Source organism: Macrobrachium nipponense, chromosome 44, assembly GCF_015104395.2.
Source record: "Macrobrachium nipponense isolate FS-2020 chromosome 44, ASM1510439v2, whole genome shotgun sequence".
Classification (NCBI taxonomy): Eukaryota; Metazoa; Arthropoda; class Malacostraca; order Decapoda; family Palaemonidae; genus Macrobrachium; species Macrobrachium nipponense.
Window position 1 is genome coordinate 51743671 of NC_087221.1, and position 25000 is coordinate 51768670.

Here is a 25000-nt window from a genome sequence, read left to right on the forward strand (position 1 = left end):
ATATGTCTTATTTTTTTTTGTTTCATTCGTTTTTTTTTTTTTTTTTTTTTTTTTAATAATTTTTGTCCTGTTTAGTTTACGTTTTTTTGTTTTTAAAGGTGTCTTTTTAGTATTTTTAATATTTTAAGTTTGTAATCATTGTGCAACTGTTTTAAATCTCAAATTCTTAGCTTTATTGTAATTTATTTTATGCTATCTATTTTGTACAGCCCTCGAAAATGTAATGAAGACATTATGAACGTCGGGAATAAATTGACCCTTTTATCAAGTCTTTATGTCCTTCTCCTCATTGATATATATATATATATAATATATATATTATATATATATATATATATATATATATATATATATATATATATATATATAATTATGCTTTGCATGTTTTTCATCTTTTAGATATCGATATTACGAAACTTTAACATGATTTTAGAAATGGATTTTAAGTGTACATTCACTCTCTCTCTCTCTCTCTCCGTAACAACCCAAAGCTTGACGAAGTTGATGGTATTTTCTGAGTAAATTATACATCAAAATCGAACTCCAGCAGATATCACTACGATCAACAATGACTGAAACTAAAACCTAGAATATTTTGTTGTCATACATTCCTCCTTCCAGTCGAAATTCTATCCCAACGGCCTACATGAAACAAACCGCCAAGTAAACAGGCCTTCAGAAATCGCAGGCTACATTCTGAGTCATAAAATCTTAGACAAAGACTATGAAACATCCTGTCAGCCGAGGTCACGTGATAATGAGACTTCAAAGGAAACGTCCAGTGCTCCGCCATAACGGAAATCCGAAGGATTCTCTACACACGGCGAACCGATCTGACTTTTAGTTTTCTGAAAAAGAAAACTATTGCGATGCCGTTGTCTGTCCGGCCGCAGTTTTTTTTTTTCCTGCCCGTCCTCAGATCTCAAAAACTACTGAGGTTGGAGGGTTTTGCAAATTGGTACGTTGATCATCCACCCTTCGAGCATCAAACATACCAAATTGCAGCCCTCAAGCTTCAGTAGTTTTTTATTTATTCAAGGTTAAAGTTAGCCATAATCGTGCGTCTGGCAATGATATAGGGCCACCACCGAGCTGGTGGTTAAAGCTTCATGATGGGCTGCTCCTCTCACAGCATTCCACCGAGATCACCGAAACATCCGTGGCCTTGATTTCTATACGCTGTACAGATAACTCGATTGATCGAAAAAAAAAAAAAAAATCGGAAAATCAGCTGCCTATGGTTTGTTGAGACTCTCTCTCTCTCTCTCTCTCTCTCATGGGCTGTGGTGCGCTCTTTTTCTAATTTTTTTTTTTTTTACTTTTTCAATTTTTTTTTTTTGACAGTACACTCTGGATCACTTTCCATTGAGACATATATAGTATTTATATATTTTTATCTATTCTTGCTTATCTTTATTCATTCATTCATCCATTGCCACTTCCAAGCATCTGTATATTTCATACTCCTTCCATACTACTTTCGTTTTTAACATAAGGGATTCATCAGTTCTTTGGGGGTCGCCTTATGAATAATAATAATAATAATAATAATAATAATAATAATAATAATAATAATAATAATATCTTGCGTCATATCATCATAAGCATTCTGAATACCGCTTGATCCGTTGCTTAGTCTTCCGAAATGATGTAAAACTGGGTTCACTAAGCACTACAAATCTGGCCTCATATCATTTTTAAATAATCATATTAAATCTGCCTTCCCGTTCAATTAGCCGCAAGAGCCACTTTAAATATTACGGCTTCATGTATAACTACAGGTAAACAAAGGTAAATCTGGAGCAGCTAACTCTTATCAATAAGATCCATATAAAATCCAATTGTTGCATAACATCGGTAGTCAAAGCCATTTTTTAAACCAAACTTTCCACAACATCAATATTAAATTTTTTTCTTAAACCAGACTTTCCATAACATCAATATTAAAAATCATTTCTTAAACCAAACTTTCAACAATATCAGTATTAAGAAAAAGTTTTAAACTAGACTTTCCATAACATCAATATTAAAAATCATTTCTTAAACCAGACGTTCCAGAATATCAGTATATAAAAAAATTTTTAAACTAGACTTTCCATAACATCAATATTTAAAATCATTTCTTATACCAGACTTTCCACAATATCAGTATCAAACACCAGACTTTCCACGACATCATTATAATAGCCATTTTTTTCCGCCAGCAGGACCTAATTCTGGCCAAGGTCCTTTAATATATATTTAAAGGACCTTGATTCTGGCAGCTGTGACAATAATTAGCTCCTTTAAAAATCTGAAAAAATCTAAAGCTGCTTAACACCTTCTCAAATCCACACAACACCGAGGGAAAAAAGGCCCATTTCAATAGGGCTTTACCTAACAAAAGCATTATGTGCCATTTTAGGGCTTATACGTAACAAACATTAAAAGCCATTTTTGATCTGGCTCTATGTAAAACAAAGATTGGGAGCCATTTTAAAGCTATCTTTATCCTACACCAATTTTAAGAGCCATGTTAAATCTGGCTTTAAGTAAAAATTACATTAGGAACCATCTTATATTTAACTTTATCCAATACCAGTCTTAAGAACCATGTTAAATCTGGTTCTAAGTAAAAATTACATTAGGAACCATCTTGAATAAATTTTTTACCCATTACCAGTCTTAAGTGCCTTGTTAAATCTTGCTTTGTTTAATAGCCGCATTAATCGCCACACATAAATCTGGTTTTATGTAATGTGAGCAGTGAGACCAACTTGAAATCTGGCTATTTGTGACACAGAGCAATAGGGACCATTGTTTGTTTGCATGGTGTTTTTACGTTGCATGGAACCAGTGGTTATTCAGCAACGGGACCAACGGCTTGACGTGACTTCCGAACCACGTCGAGAGTGATGAACTATCACCAGAAATACACATCCCTGACCCCTCACTGGGATGACCGGGAATCGAACTCGTGGCCACAGAGGTGACAAGCAAAGACCATACCAACCACGCCACTAAGGCGCTGTGAAGTAGAGACCATTGCAAATCACTCTGGGTCTAGATGTCCCTACAATTTTTTTTTTTTTTATAAAAACTACGTCAACAAAACAGAACAGCCGCTACGAGACCATTTTTTTTAAAACTTCATCCTGTACATGAAATCGTTCGTGGTATTGTGTGGGACTGAAGCCGCTTCATCTACCATGATACTTATTTGTATTGACGTGTTTTGTTTTTTTCTTTTAATTCATGTTATGAAAACATTATTCGCGTTTACTTCATCTCTTCTCTTGGAACAATGTATTCCTCTAACAAATAGATACTGAAATAATAATAATAATAATAATAATAATAATAATAATAATAATAATAATAATAATAATAATAATAATAATAATGATAATATTAATAATAATAATAATCCACTTCTCTACATATTCTAGAATTAATTTTTTTTCGCCATAATTATTAGAATGTGATTTCGTACAGGAAGTGAATGATTTGCAGCTGTTCATGACGAGTCGAAATAAAGGATTACTCACTCAGTGGCCAACGTCATACCTTAATGAGCAGGCACTGATAAAATGATAATGGGTGGTTCTATTTGATTTTTAATAAGGGATATATATATATATATATATATATATATATATATATATATTATATGTATGTATGCATGTATGTATTATTATAATATTATTATAATATATATATAGATATATATATATATATATATAATATATATTATATATATATATATATATACAAAAACTGTATTTCTATTGGGCAGGAGATGAAGCCGCCACAATAATAATAATAATAATAATAATAATAATAATAATAATAATAATAATAATAATAATAACTTCCTTGTGTCTAGAATTATTTCACTGATAATGCTCAAGAAATACAAGATTAACAGAAGTGAGAGAGAGAGAGAGAGAGAGAGAGAGAGAGAGAGAGATCTCACCATTATATTCCAGTTGACCGTCCTGTTCGTCAGCGTATAGAGTTGAAAGACGTGGACTACCAGCCACACGAAGCAGCCCAGGCTCGCTACGAAGACGATGAAGGTGAAGAAGGACTGTCCCGCCGTCCCCCTCCAGACGAAGGACGCCCCCAGGGACAGGAAGAATCCCAGGGCGCAACATACCTGCAAGAGAGTTCGGTGTTAGGGGGCGAAAGTCATAGCAGAACATCAGAACACCCATCTCCTCATCGACACAATCGAAAACTCATAGAATGTTTGACAGTCATTTATTGACTATTTGAGAAGTGAATACATTCTTCTTCTTCTAAAGCTAATGCGAGATAAGAGTTGGACATTCAAGCACTATTTGACGTTCCTCGAGTGTATGAAGGAGAGGAATATCCTTTCAATTCATGGGTATGCCATACGTGCTTGCGTAAGAACTGTGTCATAAACATGTTCAGGTCCCATAAATACTTAATATATATTCATTTAAATATAAAAGACATAATTCATAAATATGAGCAAGGGCTGAGTAATTACATTTTTTTTTGTATTCATACATGTGTGTGTATATATGTATGTATATGCATTTACGTACGTATGTATGCTTTGGCGGTGGAAATAAGATTTATCCTAGTCCATTGACGCTCTCTTTCAGAAATGAAAACAAAACCTAGCGTACTTCATTTCTTTACAGGATAAAATTTTCCATTTCCAATGGAATTAACATCGCCCAGTTCATATTAAGTAGAAACGAACATCGCAACCATGACGATGTTATCCTTCAAAAGATTCTGTTTCCTAATAGCTGTGGCGATTATCCGTCCTTATCAAAAGAGCGACACTCGCACTGCGAGATATTTCCTTAATTTTATATTCATGTAATCGAAAGGCTATTCAAACGCCGATGATGAGGAAGCTAAACTATAAATCACCAGAATGCCAATAGATGTGTATGAAATCACGTAAACTTATACTCATCACATGTGGGAAGTTACTTTGTTAATAGCAGTTCAGTGAATTACATATCACTAGTATATATCGTTGGTTAAAATTACCTGGCAAGACCATTCCATTGATTATATATATATATATATATATATATATATATATATATATATATATATAATATATATATATGTGTGTGTGTGTTTTACAGTGGGCGCCAGGCCTGACAGGTGTAACATCGGCTCACGTTGTTTACGTCCGTGGATGATCGCTCCCAGCCTTCCGCTCACCAGTTCACTTCGATGTAAACGCACATCAGGGTCTTCTAAGGCCCGAAAAAGGGCGTAGGGGTAGCAACCCCAATTCCTAAAGGCTTGCTGGGTATCCGCGAGGCCTACCTTATGGGTGCATAGACCAATATTTTATATATATATATATATATATATATATATATATATATATATATAGATATATATATCATATATATATATATATATAAAGTCTGTGCTTTCGGTCACTGGAATCTGGGCTAAATTCCCAGCCTCTTCCGCCACAGCTCGAAATAAAGGCATCGCAAAATATTTCGAGATCACCCGATGCGTTTGGCCTGCTTGATGAGAGAGAGCGTATTTAACACATCAGGAATTTCGTATTCATTGTTTGCTGAGCAGATGGATCAAAGGAATTTCACGGGAACGTTTTCTCAGTCCATACGCAGCATTAAAAAACTCTCTTTCCAAGACTGTACAACTTTGCAGAAAGGCAGTTTTTTTTTTTTCATTTAAATGTCTAATACGGTAATGAAGTAAGTTTTCCCTTACTTTTTTTATTTTTTTTATTTACTACAGTTCCCGGGAGGACATCAGCAAACCGGAATAATATTACTACAATGAAAAGATCGTAATACATAACTCTGTAAGTATGTATGTATGTAGTATGTATGTATGTATATATGTATATATATATACATACATATATATATATATATATATATATATATGTATATATATACATACATACATATATATATATATATATATATATATATATATATATATACATATACATATACACAAACACACATGACTGAGCTGCAGTTCCAATTTATATATGAATATTGTCACATTCCGTTAAAGAACGATCTTTTAAATTCGATGTGAACCTCACTGCCAAAAATAAAAGTAGTGCAAAAACTAACGAACTCGAGTAAAACTACAAATTCTACCCTTCAAACAAACGTAAGCCATTACCCTGAAACACTCCCTTCAGAGAAAACAGACAGACTTCCGATAACGTATCTCAGTACAACGTAAACAAAAGTGTCTAACAACGCAGACACCACGGGAAAGCTTCCTGTCCCATAGATATCAAACTCTGACAGATGCCATATTCGCGTATCAGACCTCCTACCGCGTCCCTACAACTGGCAATGTAGAGGAGCTCTAGGCTGGTGAAGAAACGCCTTCTTGGAAAATGCAAACATTTGCTTCGGCGTACAAAGAGGATAATTCTCGTGAACGGGAGAGCCTGCTTTTGCATATTCCATAAGAGAATCATTAATTCAAAACAGTGTTCTACCCAGTGTATTAGTTGTTACACCGAAGCGTCAAAGATGCTACTCGAAGGAAGAGGATAGAGATAAGTTTTTTTTTTATCTCTCTTTTCTTTTCTTTATGTCCACAAAGCGCCTTTCTCTCTCTCTCTATCTCTCCTCTCTCTCCCACACAGACAGACAGACACACACACACACACACACACACACACTGTTAATCACACCATGCTGTAAAATCACTGTTATTTAAAAAAATCTTGTTAAAATCATACCACTTAGAATATATAATATATAGATATATATATATATATATTATATATTATGATATTATTAATATAATATATAATCAAATGCTGCAGGCTTTGCTTTCTGAGTTGTTCAAAGCCCATAAATAACATTATGTGTTTTATAAACTGCAAAGCAAAGTCCACATGTTGTTAGTTTAGCCTAAAATTGCTCCGTTGTTTCAGGGTTGTTGGTATTGTTAAAACAACCTATTTGCTTAATAATACTTAGAAAAGGCGGTCGAAATTAGGAAGACGTGTCAGATCCCCCCAAGATAGTATCGTAAAGGTGAATGTGATAAAGAGAGAGAGAGAGAGAGAGAGAGAGAGAGAGAGAGAGAGAGAGAATGCCCTCAAAGGTGTAAGAAATCGGTCATGAATCATGAAACGTCTTCTATCAAAATTTCCTGCCGAATAAACTTATGGATCGTTTGAGGGTAAGCTTCTATATATGTATCATTCACAACACTTATCACTGATTGAGAGGCGCTCTTGAGTCGAAAGAGCTGTGTATATATATGGTTCCCGAAGAGATGCATTCAGTTCTTACCTCATCATGTGTGATTCACAGAGCAATGTATGAGATACATGCATATTCTTACTGTATTTCCAATTATCACTATGGATCATTTTTACAACCCTCCAAGGACTGTTCATTTATATGCGTCTCTAGTCATTGGGCATCTTACGACTTTGGAAACATCACGGTGTGGTTAAAAGAACTTTTAAAGATGAATACTGCGATTCTGGACATTCTAAATTTAGTACTTTTAGGTCGTGATCAGCAATAATGATAATGCTAATGAGAATAACAACGATAATAATAGTAAATAATATAACCATTGTAAAAAATCATTCATAACTAAAGCTAACGCTGAATATGAATTCATTTAAAGCCAAAAAACTATTATTCCACGACGTACCAGAATGACTTTCCACTTAAAAAAAAAAAATAACGCACTCAAATGCATAAAACCAAATTTGGAATCCAGCCACTAAACATTGTAAAAATCATATTCAGAACGCTGAATATGAATTCATTTGAAGCCAAATACATATTATTCCACGATATACCAAAATGACTTGCCACATAAACAAAAAAAAAATCGAAATCACTCAAATACATAAAAACCAAATTTGGAATCCAACTCTGAATATGAATTTATTCAAAGCAAAATACTATTATTCCACGATACACAAAAATGACTTGCCACTTCAGAAAAAAAAAATGAACGCACTCAAATACATAAAAGCCAAACAGACCAAAAATGGAATCCAGCCACTTACCAACTGTATGACGACGAGAACTCCGGGCAATTTCTTCAGGTACCTGACATCTGCTTTGAATTTTCGGGGTCCCTTATCACGCTCGCCCTGGTACGGCATCCTGACTGACACTGACGAGCCGCCGAGGGGGGCGACAAACCGAGCTGCTGCTGCTGCTGCTGCTGTACTGCCTCTTCTCTCTCGGATGGTCCGTTCGCTGGGTACTAAGTGGGTATATACGCTCGTGCCCGCCTATACCGGACGATAGCGCGGGCGCGGCTGTTTCGGAATCAACGAACGGCGAAATGCTCCGAGAGGATGAGACACTTTCGGCCGTCCGCCGCCGTCGCCGCCCCAAGTCCACTGATCAGGGCGGACATTATTATCATCTCCACGCCAGGGCCCCCTCTTGCTTTATTATCGCCTTCGAGTAATTGGTATCCTGAAACTGGACGCCAAGTCACGTGTCGTTCGGAGGAGCTCCGCGAATTGTTCGGAACACGTTTCGATGAAGACCGTCGGCTCCTCGTCGGAAGTCATGATTTTCTTTTCTTCTTTTTTTTTTTAATTTCCTGCCAGTTGTCTGACACAATATCCTTTTGTCTCAACTGCCGGATATATCCAACATTAAATACTTCTCTTTTTAAACGTTACACATCTGCCCCCGTAACTGATATGTTTAAGTCCAACAAGTAAGATTTTTGCTTTTCTCCCTCTCGATTTTTGCCGTCAGATACTTGGAAAACAACTTCAACCGGTACCTTCAAACTCCAACAAATCTGATGTATTCGACAACTTTCCAGCGCGCCTCGTCAGTCAATCATGTTTTCGAACATTCCCGTCGGGGAATCGCTGGAAAAGTCCCGTCACGTCTTCCGGTTATCGGATTTTCCTTCGTGCGCTTCGATTCCTCGGCGAGTCTCAAAGGGCGCGTTCATTTCGACTGAGTTTTATTCTGGGCGCTTCGAAACGCTTTTGCAACACTAGAGTATCCCCCTTTCTCTGTCTCGCTTCGGACAAGACATCGTCCTGATCCCTATGCTCTAGTGGATCCATAGAGAGGAGACAGTGCTTCGCTCTCTTTCGTATCTGAAAAGAGAGAAAGTAAAGTTAGATTAAAGACAAATATTTACCTTCTAGCTTCATTCACTGACAAAGACTGTCCAAACAATATTTGGGTTCACGACCAACTTAATCTAACTTTAACTGAACCTGATGAGGAGAAGATTTGTATATGTATACATATATAACACACACATATATCCTTAAATCCACGGTGGAAAGGAAATTGAAACAGGGGCTTGGCACAAGTAGTTTCGTAGTCTATTCTACATTTTCAAGTTCACACTATACACACACACACACACACACACACACACACACACATATATTTATATTATATATATATTATATATATATATATATATATATATATAAAGAGTTCAACTTTCATTAGCACAAAAATGATCTCAACTATAATCTATAAAATACCCATTCTGCATGAAAGAGTACTGTACTACTATGCTTTAACTTTTTTGGTGTTTAAATTATTATGGTTATAAAGACATTAAAGCCAACATAATATAAAGGAATTAGTTTAAAACCTCTCTTTGTATAGAGTATAAAGTCACTGTTTTTTTTTTCATATTAAAGTTCAAGTTAAGCGCGTCGAGAGGCAAAAACAAACAAACACAAACGAAGAAACAAACTGACGAAATGGGAAAAATCTCCTCTCGCCACTAAGCTGATTAGGGATATCGTTCAACCTCAGATTTTTAATTCACTTCACGTCCCATAATTTCGTCATTGGAGGTATTCGCTGCACCTGGGTCTACCATTACTGTACTTTTTTTTTTTTTACTTAAGACTTCATACCGAACCATCCCCATTCCTTTAAGAGTCCCAGTGTCCGTTGCAAGTTAAAATAATGGTTACTGGCGATTATTTCTTAAAGGAAACGACTGAAATCCACCAATCCAGTGTTGTTTAGCTTTAATTACCGGGAGGCATATTACCCTGAAAAAAGTGGGACGCCATATCATAAAAACTAACCATAGAATCTTCTTGAAAATAATCTCATTATGTTTCCCCAAATTACTGACATAATAGCAATCTAACCAAAGTGTAAATGCAACTGACAGGTACATGTGATATTTCCACATGTACATAATACAGTAAGATGTCTTGGAGTATTCCACAAATACAGAGATGAAAAAGAAAAAAAAAGTTACACAGCTGGCCAGTCGTAATAGGGAATAATGGCTGATCGAAAAGTTCACGATCTTTACTCAAATGAACGAGTCTAATTCTAAAATGCATGAACGTGGAAAAAAAAGCGATGAGGATGGTAAATATAAACCGTGGAAAGATTAATTCCTCGTTACTTGGAGAGAGAGAGAGAGAGAGAGAGAGAGAGAGAGAGAGAGAGAGAGAGAGATTCGTTTTCGTTAAGAACGGCCACTTTTTAAAAAGGCTAAAATCTACGAAATAAAAGCTTACATTAATTCACACAGTACGAATCTATTTTCACGACACTTGCAAGGTAAACAATCTCCCATGATAAAATGATGATTTTTCTTTTTTTGTTATAGGAATTTTACGAACAAGAAGGACCGAACGCACTGTAAATAGTTTGGTTTCATTCATTACACGAAGCCAACCATGTTTGTGACTGCCCGTATAACATGTTCATCTTGACGGTCACCTATCCAGGTAGGGACCAAGCTGAACGTCGCTTTACCCGCATGCTTAGAATGAATCGTAATAATGAAAGTCGCAAATTTATTTTCGTCACAGCAAGAAAGAATTATCGATACACACCACTGTGGGGCCTCCACCCTACAATAAGTATTGTTATGATCTTCGTGAACTCAACTCACAGTATATCGCACATATTGAGGGGTGGTTCTCTCTCCCTCTCATATATATATTATATATATATATATATATATATATATATATATGTATATTATATAATATATATATATATGTGTGGTGTGTGTGTGTGTGTGTCTTTTAACGTTGCAACCATATAATTTGAGCACTTCCTTCTGTGTTCCTGATCACTGGTAAAATATGGACATAGGTTGTCTTACAAGAGTATATATACAAAACGTATGTAGGTATGGCAGTATATATATATATATATATATATATATATATGTGTGTGTGTGTGTGTGTGTATATATATGTATGTATATATATATATATATATATATATATATATATATTATATCGCAAGTCAATTATGCACCTACAATAGTCCTTCCTTCCCAAACACCAGAAACAACCAGAGACACCGAACCAGCTTGTCGAGAGAAGACACCACGGACTGCCCAGCTAATTAAGTAATATGATTGTTATAAGGGTAGCTGGCCTAAACTGTAATTCCCCCACCCCGCCCCATCCCCCCTCCTCCCAACCACTATCCCCCAAAGGATGTCAGCCAGCATTAATCCCCGGTACCAGGGAGGTTAGCAACCCTATCTTCTTCTTCCGTTCTTTTATTATTTTTATTACATTATTTTATTACATTTTTTTTTTCAATAGTTTCTTTCTTTCACGTTCAGTCCTCTTCCTATATGTCTTGTGTGTCTCTTTCATATTTTGCCTCGCTACAATGTGCTGCTCTGTTGTGTACAGTCATTTGCTTATACTATTTATTGTTCTGTTTTCTAGACACCTGTGTTGGTTTTCCGGGTATTGCGGTATTCAGTCATTTATATTTTATTATGTTGTTTTATCATAACGTCAATGATTTATACTGTGCGTGACCCTGAAAATTTAATGTACCCGATTTATCGATCTACTTTACTCACTATCAGCGAGTGCTTTTTTATATGTAATGACGCATCAACCACTAATTTTCATTTATTACTTTCATTTCTTTCATACTTAGATGTTAATCACTTCAGTTATCAATATATTTTTGGTAACGTATATCGTGCTAGGAAGTTCTAAGAATTATGTTATTTACAACAGACTTAATGTGTTCTAACATTCTGTTAATATTTTACTCTTGTTTCAAGTAATTCTAACAGCATTTTCGTCATTTGTATATATATAGATATATATATATATATATATATATATATATATATATATATATATACACACACACACACACACACACACACATATATATATATATATATATATAATATATATATAAATATATATATAATATATAATATACATATAGTATACATGATTCTTTTCCTGCACTTTCTCAACTTAATATTCCTTTATTTATTTTTGCCTCCTCTCCTGCACTTTTTATCAGTAACGCCCCTCGTATAAGCGCAAACACAAATTGGCATAAAGGCACCACCACAAGAGAAAAGAATAGCACCCGAAGGTGGTTTATTTACGAGAGCCAGGGGCAATCCAGACCTCTTAAGACACTTACGCCTTGGCACTTATGGCACTGTGGAGGTTATGTTTCCACCTGAGGCGGATCTGCTGATGATCCCGTGGGATGATGACGCACCTGTTTCGGTCCATCTCCGGGGAAGGGCGTCTCGACGCTACAAGACACTGACAGGTACGGTACTGTAGGTATTAATATTGTTGTTGATTTTCTACCATAAGTGTGTGTGTTTCTGAGTGTACGTTGTCTGGGCGCAATACTTTCTCAGATGCACCCGTCACTATATACATACATACATATATACACACACACACATATATATATATATAATATATATATATATATATATATATATATATATATATATATATTATATATACAGGGTATCCATAGTACCATTACATGTATTTATTGCTTGTAATGGTACTGGGACTTTATGGACACCCTGTATTCTATCTATCTATCTATCTATCTATCGATCTATCTATCTATATATATATATATATATATATATATATATATATATATATATATTAACTAAACCTCATCCTACTGGAATGTGGAAAGGAAATATCTAATATGTTTTGCAAATACATTAATAGCTATTCGGCAGCAGGAATCTATAATCAAATATTCTCGGGTATACGCTTACTAAAATGTGTGTGTATGTCTTTAACACATACATGCATGTATGTATTCTCATTACATTTTGCCTTTTTTGTCATGACAATTTTTGGACCTGTGGTTACATCCGCTTCTACCAAAAGATCAAGAAAAAGTATATGGAGCAAAGTTAGTCATTTAATTCTGCATTTATAACAACAATAACCATTTATGACAACGATAACTTCCGCCACTTAATTCTACATTTACGACAACGATGACTTGGCGTCATAAAGATCAGAGACCTTTACGATCTAATTACCATTAGTTCTCGAAAAGGTCATTTTGGTCCTCTTCCTGCCACCTGATAAATGGGAGGAGAGGGCGATAAAATAGAAGAAAATATATGGTCACCAAATTACGAGTTTCGAGTCGCGTGGTTTTAATCACTATTACTCAAAAGTTTATCAACAACATTATAAAAAAAAAAAAACAGCTACTAAGTTACAAAGAATGCTTCCACAAGAGACAAAGAAAAAAAAACCAGAATAAATAAATTAATATAGGTTAATTTGTTTGCTTGTTTGTTTGTATGGTGATTTTGCGTTGCATGGAACCAGTGGTTATTCAGCAATGGGACCAACGGCTTTACATGACTTTCGAACCACGACGAGAGTGAACTTCTGTCACCAGAAATACACACATCTAACCCCTCAGTGGAATGCCCGAGAATCGAACTCGTGGCCTCCGAGGTGGCAGCCCAAGACCTACCGACCACGCCACTGAGGCACTTAATTAATATTACAAATAATATGGTTTCATAAATGTAATAAAAACTTCCTGCGGTAGACTTCAAAGGCTACATAATTATACAAACAAAAAATTTTTTCAGTTATTTCACGAAACGTACCAGAAGTGTTACCACAGCGCAAAAACAACCAAACAAACAAACAAGCGGCAAATCAGTACCCACATGATTCTCTTCAATCTTTATTCGCGCCAACTCCCTCAACATTTTGCTTTTATGAGGCAAATTCATTGTCCTAGCCCTCACTCTTTTCCTTCAACCTTCTTCCCTTATTTCTAACAGCCCTGGGCTAGATAACACCACTTGAAAGCCAGTCCCATCGGACTCTGCAACATAAATAGAAATAAGACAAATTTTTACGGCTGCGTATTTTTTGCATGTCAATGGCGACAGGTAATCTAATAACCTCATCTAGACAAGTAAATCCCTTCCCCCTCCCCTCCCCTCCCACAACCAGGGGAATGATAGAGTGGCGGCCCTTCACAAAGAGCTAAAAACCTTTATTGGATTAGTTCTTGGACCGAGACAATTCGTGCGCCACGTAAATTACGACTTGACTAATCCAGGGATGGCGAATATTGGACTGCAATAGCTTCCCCGTTTTCAATTGCTTCCCGTTTTCTACGAGCATCGGAATGTACTCATGTCGTCTGCCATGTTCGAAGAAGTGAATTGTAGAGGTAGCTTTGGTACCTTCACCGTCATTATAGCTTTCAATGGCGATGACTGTTTATCATACTATTTGTAGCAAAAATAAAAAGTGACAAAGGATCCAGTAGAGAGAGAGAGAGAGAGAGAGAGAGAGAGAGAGAGAGTTTCGAAACAAACAATAAGCGGAAGCTAATCGAAAAAAATAAAAAGTTTCTCTAACTTTTACATGAGAACCAGATAATTCAGGCACGTTGCATTGCCTTTTCAAATGGCTATAACACAATATATATATATAATATATATATATATATATATATATTATATAATATATATATATATATATATATTATACTTACACAATTATATAATACGAAATGTCACAAACAAAAAATAACCCGAAAGATAGCACGGAAGAGCGCCATATTCCGCGTAGTATCTTCATTCCTCACGGACGATAAGGGCTTTGTGGCACACTAGAGAACTATTTATCTAATGACAGGCAATTTTATGGGTGAAGATGGCACGGAAATATAACGCCATTCCATTCTCCTTTTGTTTAACTTAACTTACTTTGGTATGTATGTTATTATATGTATATTATATATATATATATATATATATCTAATATATCTATATAAGTAGCATATATATTTATATATATATATCAGATATATCTATAGATATCATATATATATATTATATATATATATAATCTATATATCCACAGAATATAATAATAATGTATATTATATGTGTATATATCATATATATATGAATATACATAATAAATATATATATATACTATATACTATATATATATAATATAATATATTATATTATATTATATATAATAAACCACAAATATCACTTATTTCCGAATTCACGATTCATTGGAAATAACTTTCCACTCCCCCAAAATGATATAATCACAACTGATATGCGAACCTGTCCCAGCCAGGATTCGAACGTGTGCCTTTGCTCTGGGTACAGTGGAGTTACAAGGATTAGGATGTCTCAAACACTTGTTAGTCCATCCGAGGAGACATCGTGTAAACAGTCGACTTCACCATTATACCTCGAAGGTAAGTTGTTGTTAGCGAGAGAGAGAGAGAGAGAGAGAGAGAGAGAGAGAGAGAGAGAGAGAGAGAGAGCTTATTCACTCACTGGCCATCTACTGTACTTTGTCAAGAATTCTATTAGCGACACTCTTTCTCTCCCCATTTATGGGTTACCTTAGGGTTTTAAAGATTTTTCATTTCTTTGGCCATAATCACCTTCACGTTATTGACTTATTACCTCACGGGCTGCTATCTTGGAGCAAGAGCCTGTGCCACAAAAAAAAAAAAAAAGGCTGGTTAAATCTGCCAACGACAATTTAGGTGTGAACATTAGAAAAATTATGGAGACCAGAGCACAAAGAAGGAAAGGAGAGGGCGGGAAAGAAGGGGGGTAAGGAAGGAGAGGTGGATGAGAGGGATAAGGAGGGGGAGGAAGGGGGAGGGGGAGGGTCGAGGAACCACGAAACAATGCCACGGAGACCTATAAAACGGAATTTACAACACGGAGAACTTGGCAATGTTCTGGACGGAGACAAAATCTCGAATCCATCGCTGATGGCTGTAGCCCGCGGCTTCCTTCATTGGAACTTGGAACCTGGGAACCAATTAAAAGATGACGGGGACCTCTAAGTTATTAATTCTCTCTAAGTCTTTAGTTTTCTTTTTTCATTCTCTCTATTCGTTGTCTCCACTTTCCAGCTTTCCCAATGTTCTCCTTTCTACATTTTCTCTCTCCACTCTTCAATTTCCTCTCTGAATCACCTTTTTCCTTTGCGCAAGAATTTATAACTTAGTATTTTTTTTTTAAACCCCAGGCCTCTTGATAAGTTAAACTAGAGCAATATTAAGCTTGGTCAACGCCTGGATGGGTGGCCGAAGATGAAAACGACACGCCGTTAGCATAAAAGCTATATTTTCTCTGAGCATCTTTAGCGTCGGGTTTACTTGGTTTATAATATTGAGGGAGATTAGACCAAACATTTTATTGAAAATTAACAAGGAATGATCCGAGCACCAGCTTATGCGGAGTGCGTGCTAAAATCTATGGTCAAATAGCGCGTTGTTTCACCAACGAAAATGAAAATAAATAAGCTATATATATTTTATTAGAAACAATTGTTTTGTACTGTTTAACATCCACATTATGTATCTATTTTTTTTTACCTTTTCATTCTAATATATGAATTACGATATCCTATCCTAAAATTCCTGTATCTTTAACTCCGACACGAAACACCTTCTTCAGACCTTTTCAGGCTTTTCCATAGGGCTCTCCTACTCCCCAAACATGAACAACAACAGCAAGAACAACAATAGTTTGTAGGCTTACTCCTTGAGCACAGGAAATTTTCAGGCTTTTCCATAGGGCTCTCCTAACCCCCTCCCCCAACAAGAACAACAACAGCAAGAACAACAATAGCAACAGCAACAGTAGTTTGCACGACATAATGGGACGTTTGGGAAAGAAAGGCTGAGATCATGACACAGATGTGGAGATGGGGGCACAGAATACCAAATTTGAAGATGATGGCACAGAATACCAAATTTGAAGATGATGGCACAGAATACCAAATTTGAAGATGAGGGCACAGAATACCAAATTTGAAGATGAGGGCACAGAATACCAAATTTGAAGATGAGGGCACAGAATACCAAATTTGAAGATGAGGGCACAGAATACCAAATGTGAAGAGGAGGGCACAGAATACCAAATATGAAAAGTAAGAAGCCTAACAATCCGGCAACAAGGTCGAAGAGATTGACATAAAATACCTTACACTGAGCTGCGTGACATATAGTAGATGTCAATTAAGCTTTGTATGTGTAAGCCAATATCTTTGAGCATGTTTGTGGGTGGTGAGGGGGGGGGGGGGTTTTTTTTGGGGTGGGGGGGGGGGGGGAGGGGGAGTTCAAATGGAATGTTGGTGGGCCTCCTGTGTAAATGTATTAAGCAGTTAATGCAGTGAACGTTTTCTACCCTGAATGTGGCGTTACCCATTGCAATACCCATGTTGAAAATGTATAAGTTTATCATATACATGCATAGTATATAAATTATATGTGTGTATGTTTGTTTGTATGGTGATTTTACGTTTTCTACCCTGAATGTGGCGATACCCATGGCGATATACCCTTGTTGAAAATGTATAAATTTATCATACGCATGCATAGTATATAAATGTGTGTGTATGTTTGTTGGTATGGTGTTTCTATGGAACCAGTGGTTATTCAGCAACGGGACTAGCGGCTTTACGTAACTTCCGAATCACGTCGAGAGTGAGCTTCTATCACCAGATATACACATCTCTGACCCCTCAATGCCCGCGAATCGCACTCATGGCCACCGAGGTGGCAGGGCAAGACCATACCGATCACGCCACTGAGGCGCTATATGTGTGTATGTATATTTGTATATATATTTACATATGTATGCATGTATGTATATGCATACATATAGTACACTGAAAGAAAGAAATAGAGAAATCAGATACGAATACGCAGTACACGTATAATTAAGAATCGATTATGAGCGGGGCATGCAAAATCGACTTCTAATCGCTAATCAGAATACCAATGAAAGAACGCGTATATAGAATCGCATGTTTTGCATAAATGTGCGTAGATGCACACGGGAATCCCAGGCAAGAATGTAAAATCAATTTGTTACATTGAACTCTCAAAGTCTGAGGTGTATTCTCAAGAAATATGCTAGGGTGATTCCAATAAATCTGAGGTGTATTCTCAAGAAATATGCTAAGGTGTTTCCAATTAATCTGAGGTGTATTCTCAAGAAGTATGCTAAGGTGTTTCCAATTAATCTGAGACGTATTCTCAAGAAATATGCTAGGGTGTTTCCAATTAATCTGAGGTGTATTCTCAAGAAATATGCTAAGGCGTTTCCAATAAATGTGTCACGTAAGTCTGAGTGTTGACCTTGAACAATATGTTTTCATATTCTGAACAAATGAGGATGAATTCAACTGCTTCCGTTGCAGGGTTCATCCAGAGCATTGTGCTGACATAAGGAGACGACACTTCAATAAAAACACTGTCGGTTACAAATGCGAACATATTCAAAACATTTCATGAAAACGCTGTAAGTTGCATATCACATTCACGTTGCGAGCGCTACATAAAAAAGTTAGCCACACATCAATGCCGCGCCAGGACATATTTTGGGGATCACAAGTATATCCTCACTGTACACATTAACTCGTCCAAATCGTCATCATTATATCCTCATCACTGTCCACATCATATTGTCCAAATCATCACCATTATATCCTCACTGTCCACATTAAAACGTCCAAGTCATCACCATTATATCCTCATCACTGTCCTCATCAAATTGTCCAAATCATCACAATTATATCCTCACTGTCCACATTAAATCGTCCAAGTCATCACCATTATATCCTCATCACTGTCCACATTAAATCGTCCAAGTCATCACCATTATATCCTCATCACTGTCCACATTAAATCGTCCAAGTCATCACAATTATATCCTCATCACTGTCCTCATCAAATTGTCCAAATCATCACATTATATCCTCACTGTCCACATTAAATGTTCAAGTCATCACCATTATATCCTCATCACTGTCCACATTAAACCGTCCGAGTCATCACCATTATATCCTCATCACTGTCCACATTAAATCGTCCAAGTCATCACAATTATATCCTCACTGTCCACATTAAATGTCCAAGTCATCACCATTATATCCTCACTGTCCACATTAAATGTCCAAGTCATCACCATTATATCCTCATCACTGTCCACATTAAACCGTCAGAGTCATCACCATTATATCCTCATCACTATCCACATTAAATCGTCCAAGTCATCACCATTATATCCTCACTGTCCACATTAAATGTCCAAGTCATCACCATTATATCCTCACTGTCCACATTAAATGTACAAGTCATCACCATTATTTCCTCACCACTGTCCACATCAAATTGCCCAAATCATCACCATTATATCCCCACTGTCCACATTAAATCGTCCAAGTCATCACAATTATATCCTCACTGTCCACATTTAATCGTCCAAGTCATCAACATTATATCCTCATCACTGTCCACATCAAATTGTCCAAATCATCACCATTATATCCTCATCAATGTCCACATCAAATTGTCCAAATCATCACAATTATATCCTCACTGTCCACATTAAATCGTCCAAATCATCACCATTATATCCTCACTGTCCACATTATATCGTCCAAATCATCACCATTATATCATCACTGTCCACATTAAATCGTCCAAATCATCACAGCCGTGGACAGGCTGGGACGATGCTAGCAATCGGTGCAGCTGCACTCACTACGTTATGCGATACTGGATTCGTCTGTCTTGTCAGCGAGAAGACGCACGGCATCAATAGCACTCTCGTCAGATCTACTACATCGGCGTAATTGAAACTGCAGCAACATTCTCGCCAATTTTCTGAAGAGGGCACCGGCACCATTTCATGCCAATCAAGTATATCTATCGTGACTGGAGACACGAGACACAAAAAATGTGTAACATAGATATGTGCAATTCCAAGGACACCCACAGAGATGACATACCTGTTACCAGGTCGCCCAGCAACAGGAGTCTTAGAGAAGCCTTATATGCTTACCGACTATACAACCAAAGCTACCGAGCTGTGCCCTGTGTATTGCGTCATACCTTTAGTGGATGGCAAAATCGTATGACAATAAGAAACGGGAGAAAAAACAGAAGATGAAGGTGATGATATCGCTACCATTATTACTATACACTTCTTATCAGTTAAGCCATTTTCAAGCTGGCGTTTTTTAAACCTACAATGTCAATACAATTAGGATATGGAGACAATCGGGCTAATAGAGAGAACTCGCACGTTTTGGAACCACTATTTACCAAACTAAATAAATGGCACAGGTATTTTCATTAACCATTTTTACAAAAGAATTACACTCAGGCGTCAGGAGGTGAAAGATAAAATACCGCCTTCCTGTGTTTATTATTTAGCGATCCATTTTCAAAAACAGCGGCTCGCGTCAATATTTCAGTGTAAAAACAAGAACAGGAGGGAAACACGTGGACTCCTCCTGTCCAGTTTTATTGTTTTACAATTTGCTCTACATCAATTACAGCGACTTTGTAGTTATATGAAAACCTTAATAGAAAACACCAGCTCCAGGGAGATTCATATTTCCTTTATGGTAGTATAATAGGAGTACCTCCTTTGTGAACGATATCTAAATGAGCGCCTTAAACCCATAATATACGCATTCCTCATCGTTATGGGTTGAACGCCCGACATGTGACGATGATTGTTTGTTTGTATGGTGTTTTTACGTCGCATGCAAGGCCAATATACTGTATTGGCCTTGGTCGCATGGAACCACCAGTGGTTATTCAGCAACGGGACCAACGGCTTTACGTGACTTCCGAACCACGTCGGGAGTGAACTTCTATCACCAGAAATACACATCTCTAACCCCTCAGTGGAATGGCCGGACCTGTGACGATGAAAACACGCCCTCGTGGAAGGAAAATTAAAGACCTACATGAATGGACTGGGATGGCGTCAATAGGCCTGTTGTGTGGTAATGGGTCACATCAAGGCTGGAGAGCAATGGCGTGAGTAAATACAGTATGCCATGGTACATGTCCCATTTCATCTTCAGCGTATACTGTATACCCTCGCTCCTGGCTGCATTATTAGGGATAACAAAATACCATATTAATGTCCGACTGGATATACAATATATAATTTTTTTTAAATATATTATCCAGAAAGCTCTTTCGTCCAACGAGACTTTTTCCTTATAGACATATTCCCTAATAGCATTGCAAATACAAGGTGTCCATAAAGTCCCAGTACCATTACAAGTATTTATGCTCAGAATGGTACTGGGACTTTATGGACACCCTGTACATTTATCCGCAGCTGTAAAAAAAAAATGAATAATCATATTTTCAATACAGCAGCAGAAGTTATAACTAACTGGGTGTCCACAAGAGCTATAAATTTATTTTGACTTCTGCAACATCACTCGGCGAAAAAAGAAGTGATTTTAAGCAAGAACTTTCGCAATAATACATGATACTTAGCAATGGGTCAGGATGACAAGTGTAGAGGAGACTGGGTAACTTGACGCTAAAGTCAAGGTTGATCGTAGCTTGTTTCTATTCTTTCGTCTCTTGCAAGAGAATTGAAAATGTCGATTGCTTATCATCCACAGCAGGACAGATACCTCCTGCCTCTCATTACACGTCAATGGTTTCCAAGTGTAAATTTTCAACTACCCGCACGTGGCCATCGACCTACTTATAATAACCTATTCCCACTTACAACAGAGCAGTTTGCTGCAAGATACGATATATGCAATGTTGCCCTTCTGAACTCACTTAAACCTACCCCCAGCTCACACTAAACTCCTGTGGTTTGTTGCTAGTTTCCGCGACGCTCAACTTCTTCGCAAGGGAACCCATCTCTCAACCCTACTTTTTCAAAGCCCGAGCCTGGAACCGAATCAGTGGGCCCCAAACCTCTCACGAATTTCAACAAAGGACTGACATTCATGATTCATACTATATCGGCCAACTCTCATGTCGTCCCCTTAAATTGGTCGTTGCTGAGATAAAAGCGTTGTGGAACAATGTAGCGAGTAATTTCCTACCGAGGATTTCACGGAAGCCTTTGTACACTTCACCTTTCAAATCGTTGTCACCTCCGATAGGAATGTGCGTACATTCCATTTCGTTTTGTCTGACAAAGGTGAATTGAGGCGTTCACAATATTGAGGGTCCCCAGAGCTCCAAGTGGCAATTTTTTTTCTTTTTGCTCCAGTCTTCTAAAAATATTCTAATTTACCCATGGAAAAGCGTATTTGCATATGTAGACTCCAAAGTGGTCGAAAAATTGTAAAACATCTAGGGAAAAGGGTTCGAGGTATTCTCTAGTTCTAAGCAAAGGCACAGACACACATATGTGTGTGTGCATGTGTGCGTGTGTGTGTGTGTGCGTCCACAAAAACCATAGGATCCCTTTGTGTGTTTCCCCGTGCAGAGAGGCTTCTTAATCACCTGAATCATTTCCCCTAAACGTGACCGTAGTACGAACGAGAGCCGTAGTATCGACCACCCGACCCCACGGTACGTTTTGAGAACAAAAGTAAAGGGAATGTCTCTCTTAATATAGGAAGCAGGAACGCAACAACAAAGGCGGCAAGGATAGGATATATACGCTCATACCGGCGAGGTTAACGCCCTTGCCAGGAGCGTTCCTGAAACCATCGACAAGGTTGGCGGTCGGGTTCACACGGTCATGAGTTACAGTGAGGCCCTACAAGACAATGGTTCAAGTAAATGTTTTCCCACATTACAATTACCGGTTTAGAGGGACAGGGCTCTTATGCAGAGATTGGCCTCCTTTTAAAGGTTTATTGTGTTATCATTTAAGGAATATGAGATGCTGGCAATTTCATGAGTCTAAAGTGTACATCGTGACCATTCCATCTGATCTAGGTTTTCGTCTAAGCTCTCTCTCTCTCATTTTCTCGTGATCTAGGTTTTCGTCTAATCTCTCTCTCTCTCTCTCTCATTTTCTCGTGATTTAGGTTTTCGTCGAATCTCTCTCTCTCTCTCTCTCTCTCTCTCATTTTCTCGTGATCTTGGTTTTCGTCTATCTCTCTCTCTCATTTTCTCGTGATCTAGGTTTTCGTCTAATTCTCTCTCTCTCTCTCTCATTTTCTCGTGATCTAGGTTTTCGTCTAAGCTCTGTCTCTCTCTCCCTCTTTGTGTGATTTACTAGGCCTACCATCTGGGCTTCGTACGGTTACTTCCTTATTTAATATTTTTTGGATAAATGTTCCTCGTTCTTTGTATGCCCACACCATCTCAGTCTTTTGAGCTTACAGTTTATTTTCCATCCCTGGGCATTGCGTCTCATTTTTATTGTTTGCGCACCAGTTCCCTTAAATTTGCTTTGTTTCTCTCATCAGCGACAGGGTCAGCACCTTGTCAAGGTAGTTGTGCAATATTCTTTTCACGTTAAGCCATCTCTCCTAGAAGGGGGCGGGGCGACTCTACAACACGCCTTAGGCCAAGTAGCCTTTATTCCGCATACCCACGTTGGTGCCCTCGGCGTGCGAGCCCGTCCCACGAGAGAACGAAGCCGAGTACGCAGGGAATGTGTGCGTACGAGATCCCGTATGTCTATACTACAGCAACACGCACTAAAGTCACTTCCCCATTCCCTAATATTTTCGACGTTGAGTGCACATCGTGGGTATGCCTTGGTATTGTAACTATGGAGGAGGATGTCCGTGGGCGAGACCCGGGTTGCGTCAAGACGCAATGCCCAGGGATGGAAAATGAACAGTGACCTCAAAAGACTGAGATGGTGTGGGCACACAAAGAACGAGGAACATTTATCCAAAATATATTAAATAAGGAAGTAACCGGACGAAGACCAGGTGGTAGGCCTAGTAAATCACAGAAAAACAGAGAGAGAGAGAGAGAGAGAGAGAGAGAGAGAGAGAGAGAGAGAGAGAGCTTAGACGAAAACCTAGATCAGATGGAATCCAGAAGATATCTGTCATTACAACTTATTGAAAATAGAACCAGCATCCCAATCTATTCCATTAATCTACGGGATTCACACACACACACACGTTTGCAGGAATCATCATCTCGGTTTCTGTCATCTATTCCTTTTATTGGTGACGCGCGTTCTTTTCTCCCCAGTCTCTGCAATTCCCCTCTCACTGATGATACCCTCATATCCCTCCCTGAGCTTGAATTTCCCCTCTCTCTCTCAAAGTTTTCTCCCCTCATTTTCATGCCATTTACTTCACCTCGCTATCTCCCTTCGAGCTATTCAGCGTTCCTTTACCACACCATCCCTTCCTCTTTTATCTCGGATTTATTATCATTCTTTCGATCCACTTCCGCCCCCGCCCCCGTCCCACCTCTCTCTCTCTCTCTCTGTCTCTCTCTCTCAATTTTTTCACTTAGGTAAACTTATTATCGTTTCGTTATGTTGACATTTCCTCTCTCTCTCTCTTTCTCAAAATATATTTTTTTACTATATCCCCCTGTTTATGTTGTTGCGACTCTCTCTCTCTCTCTCGTATGTTTATTTACATATTCACGAATCTTGAACAGATAGGATTCTTTGCTTCGCGCATACACCTCCGGAGACATCCATCTTTATTTCCACCTCCACAATTCTCTCTCTCTCTCTCTCTCAGCCATCTAAGTCTGTTTGACAAAGTCCCAAATGACATTTGGGGTTCATCCGGAAGTAGGCACATTGATGCGCGCCTCTGTTTGACTCGGCGTTTATTAGTTTCCTTTGGAATCTTTATGTTGTGTATGACAATATTAGTCTATTTTTTACGGCTACGGCCTACTCTAGCTCTGATATGTATATTTGAAATCTGTTCGCGACCACGTTGACAAAATCAAATATAGTATACTACAGTTCATATATACAGCATTATGCA

At 37.6% G+C, this 25000-nt stretch overlaps 1 protein-coding gene across 2 annotated transcripts in view; it reads right to left on the reverse strand.

Moving 5' to 3' along the window:
• Positions 1–25000, reverse strand: part of LOC135204368 (CKLF-like MARVEL transmembrane domain-containing protein 4) — a 56777-nt gene that overhangs the window by 10050 nt on the left and 21727 nt on the right. For both annotated transcript variants that reach the window (XM_064234592.1, XM_064234593.1), the window contains exons 2-3: positions 8030–9097; positions 3956–4138 (exon numbers count right to left, since the gene is read on the reverse strand). In XM_064234592.1, coding sequence (XP_064090662.1) covers positions 3956–4138; positions 8030–8128 — 282 coding nt within the window. In that variant the 5' untranslated portion in view covers positions 8129–9097. The remainder of the gene's footprint in view (positions 1–3955; positions 4139–8029; positions 9098–25000) is intronic.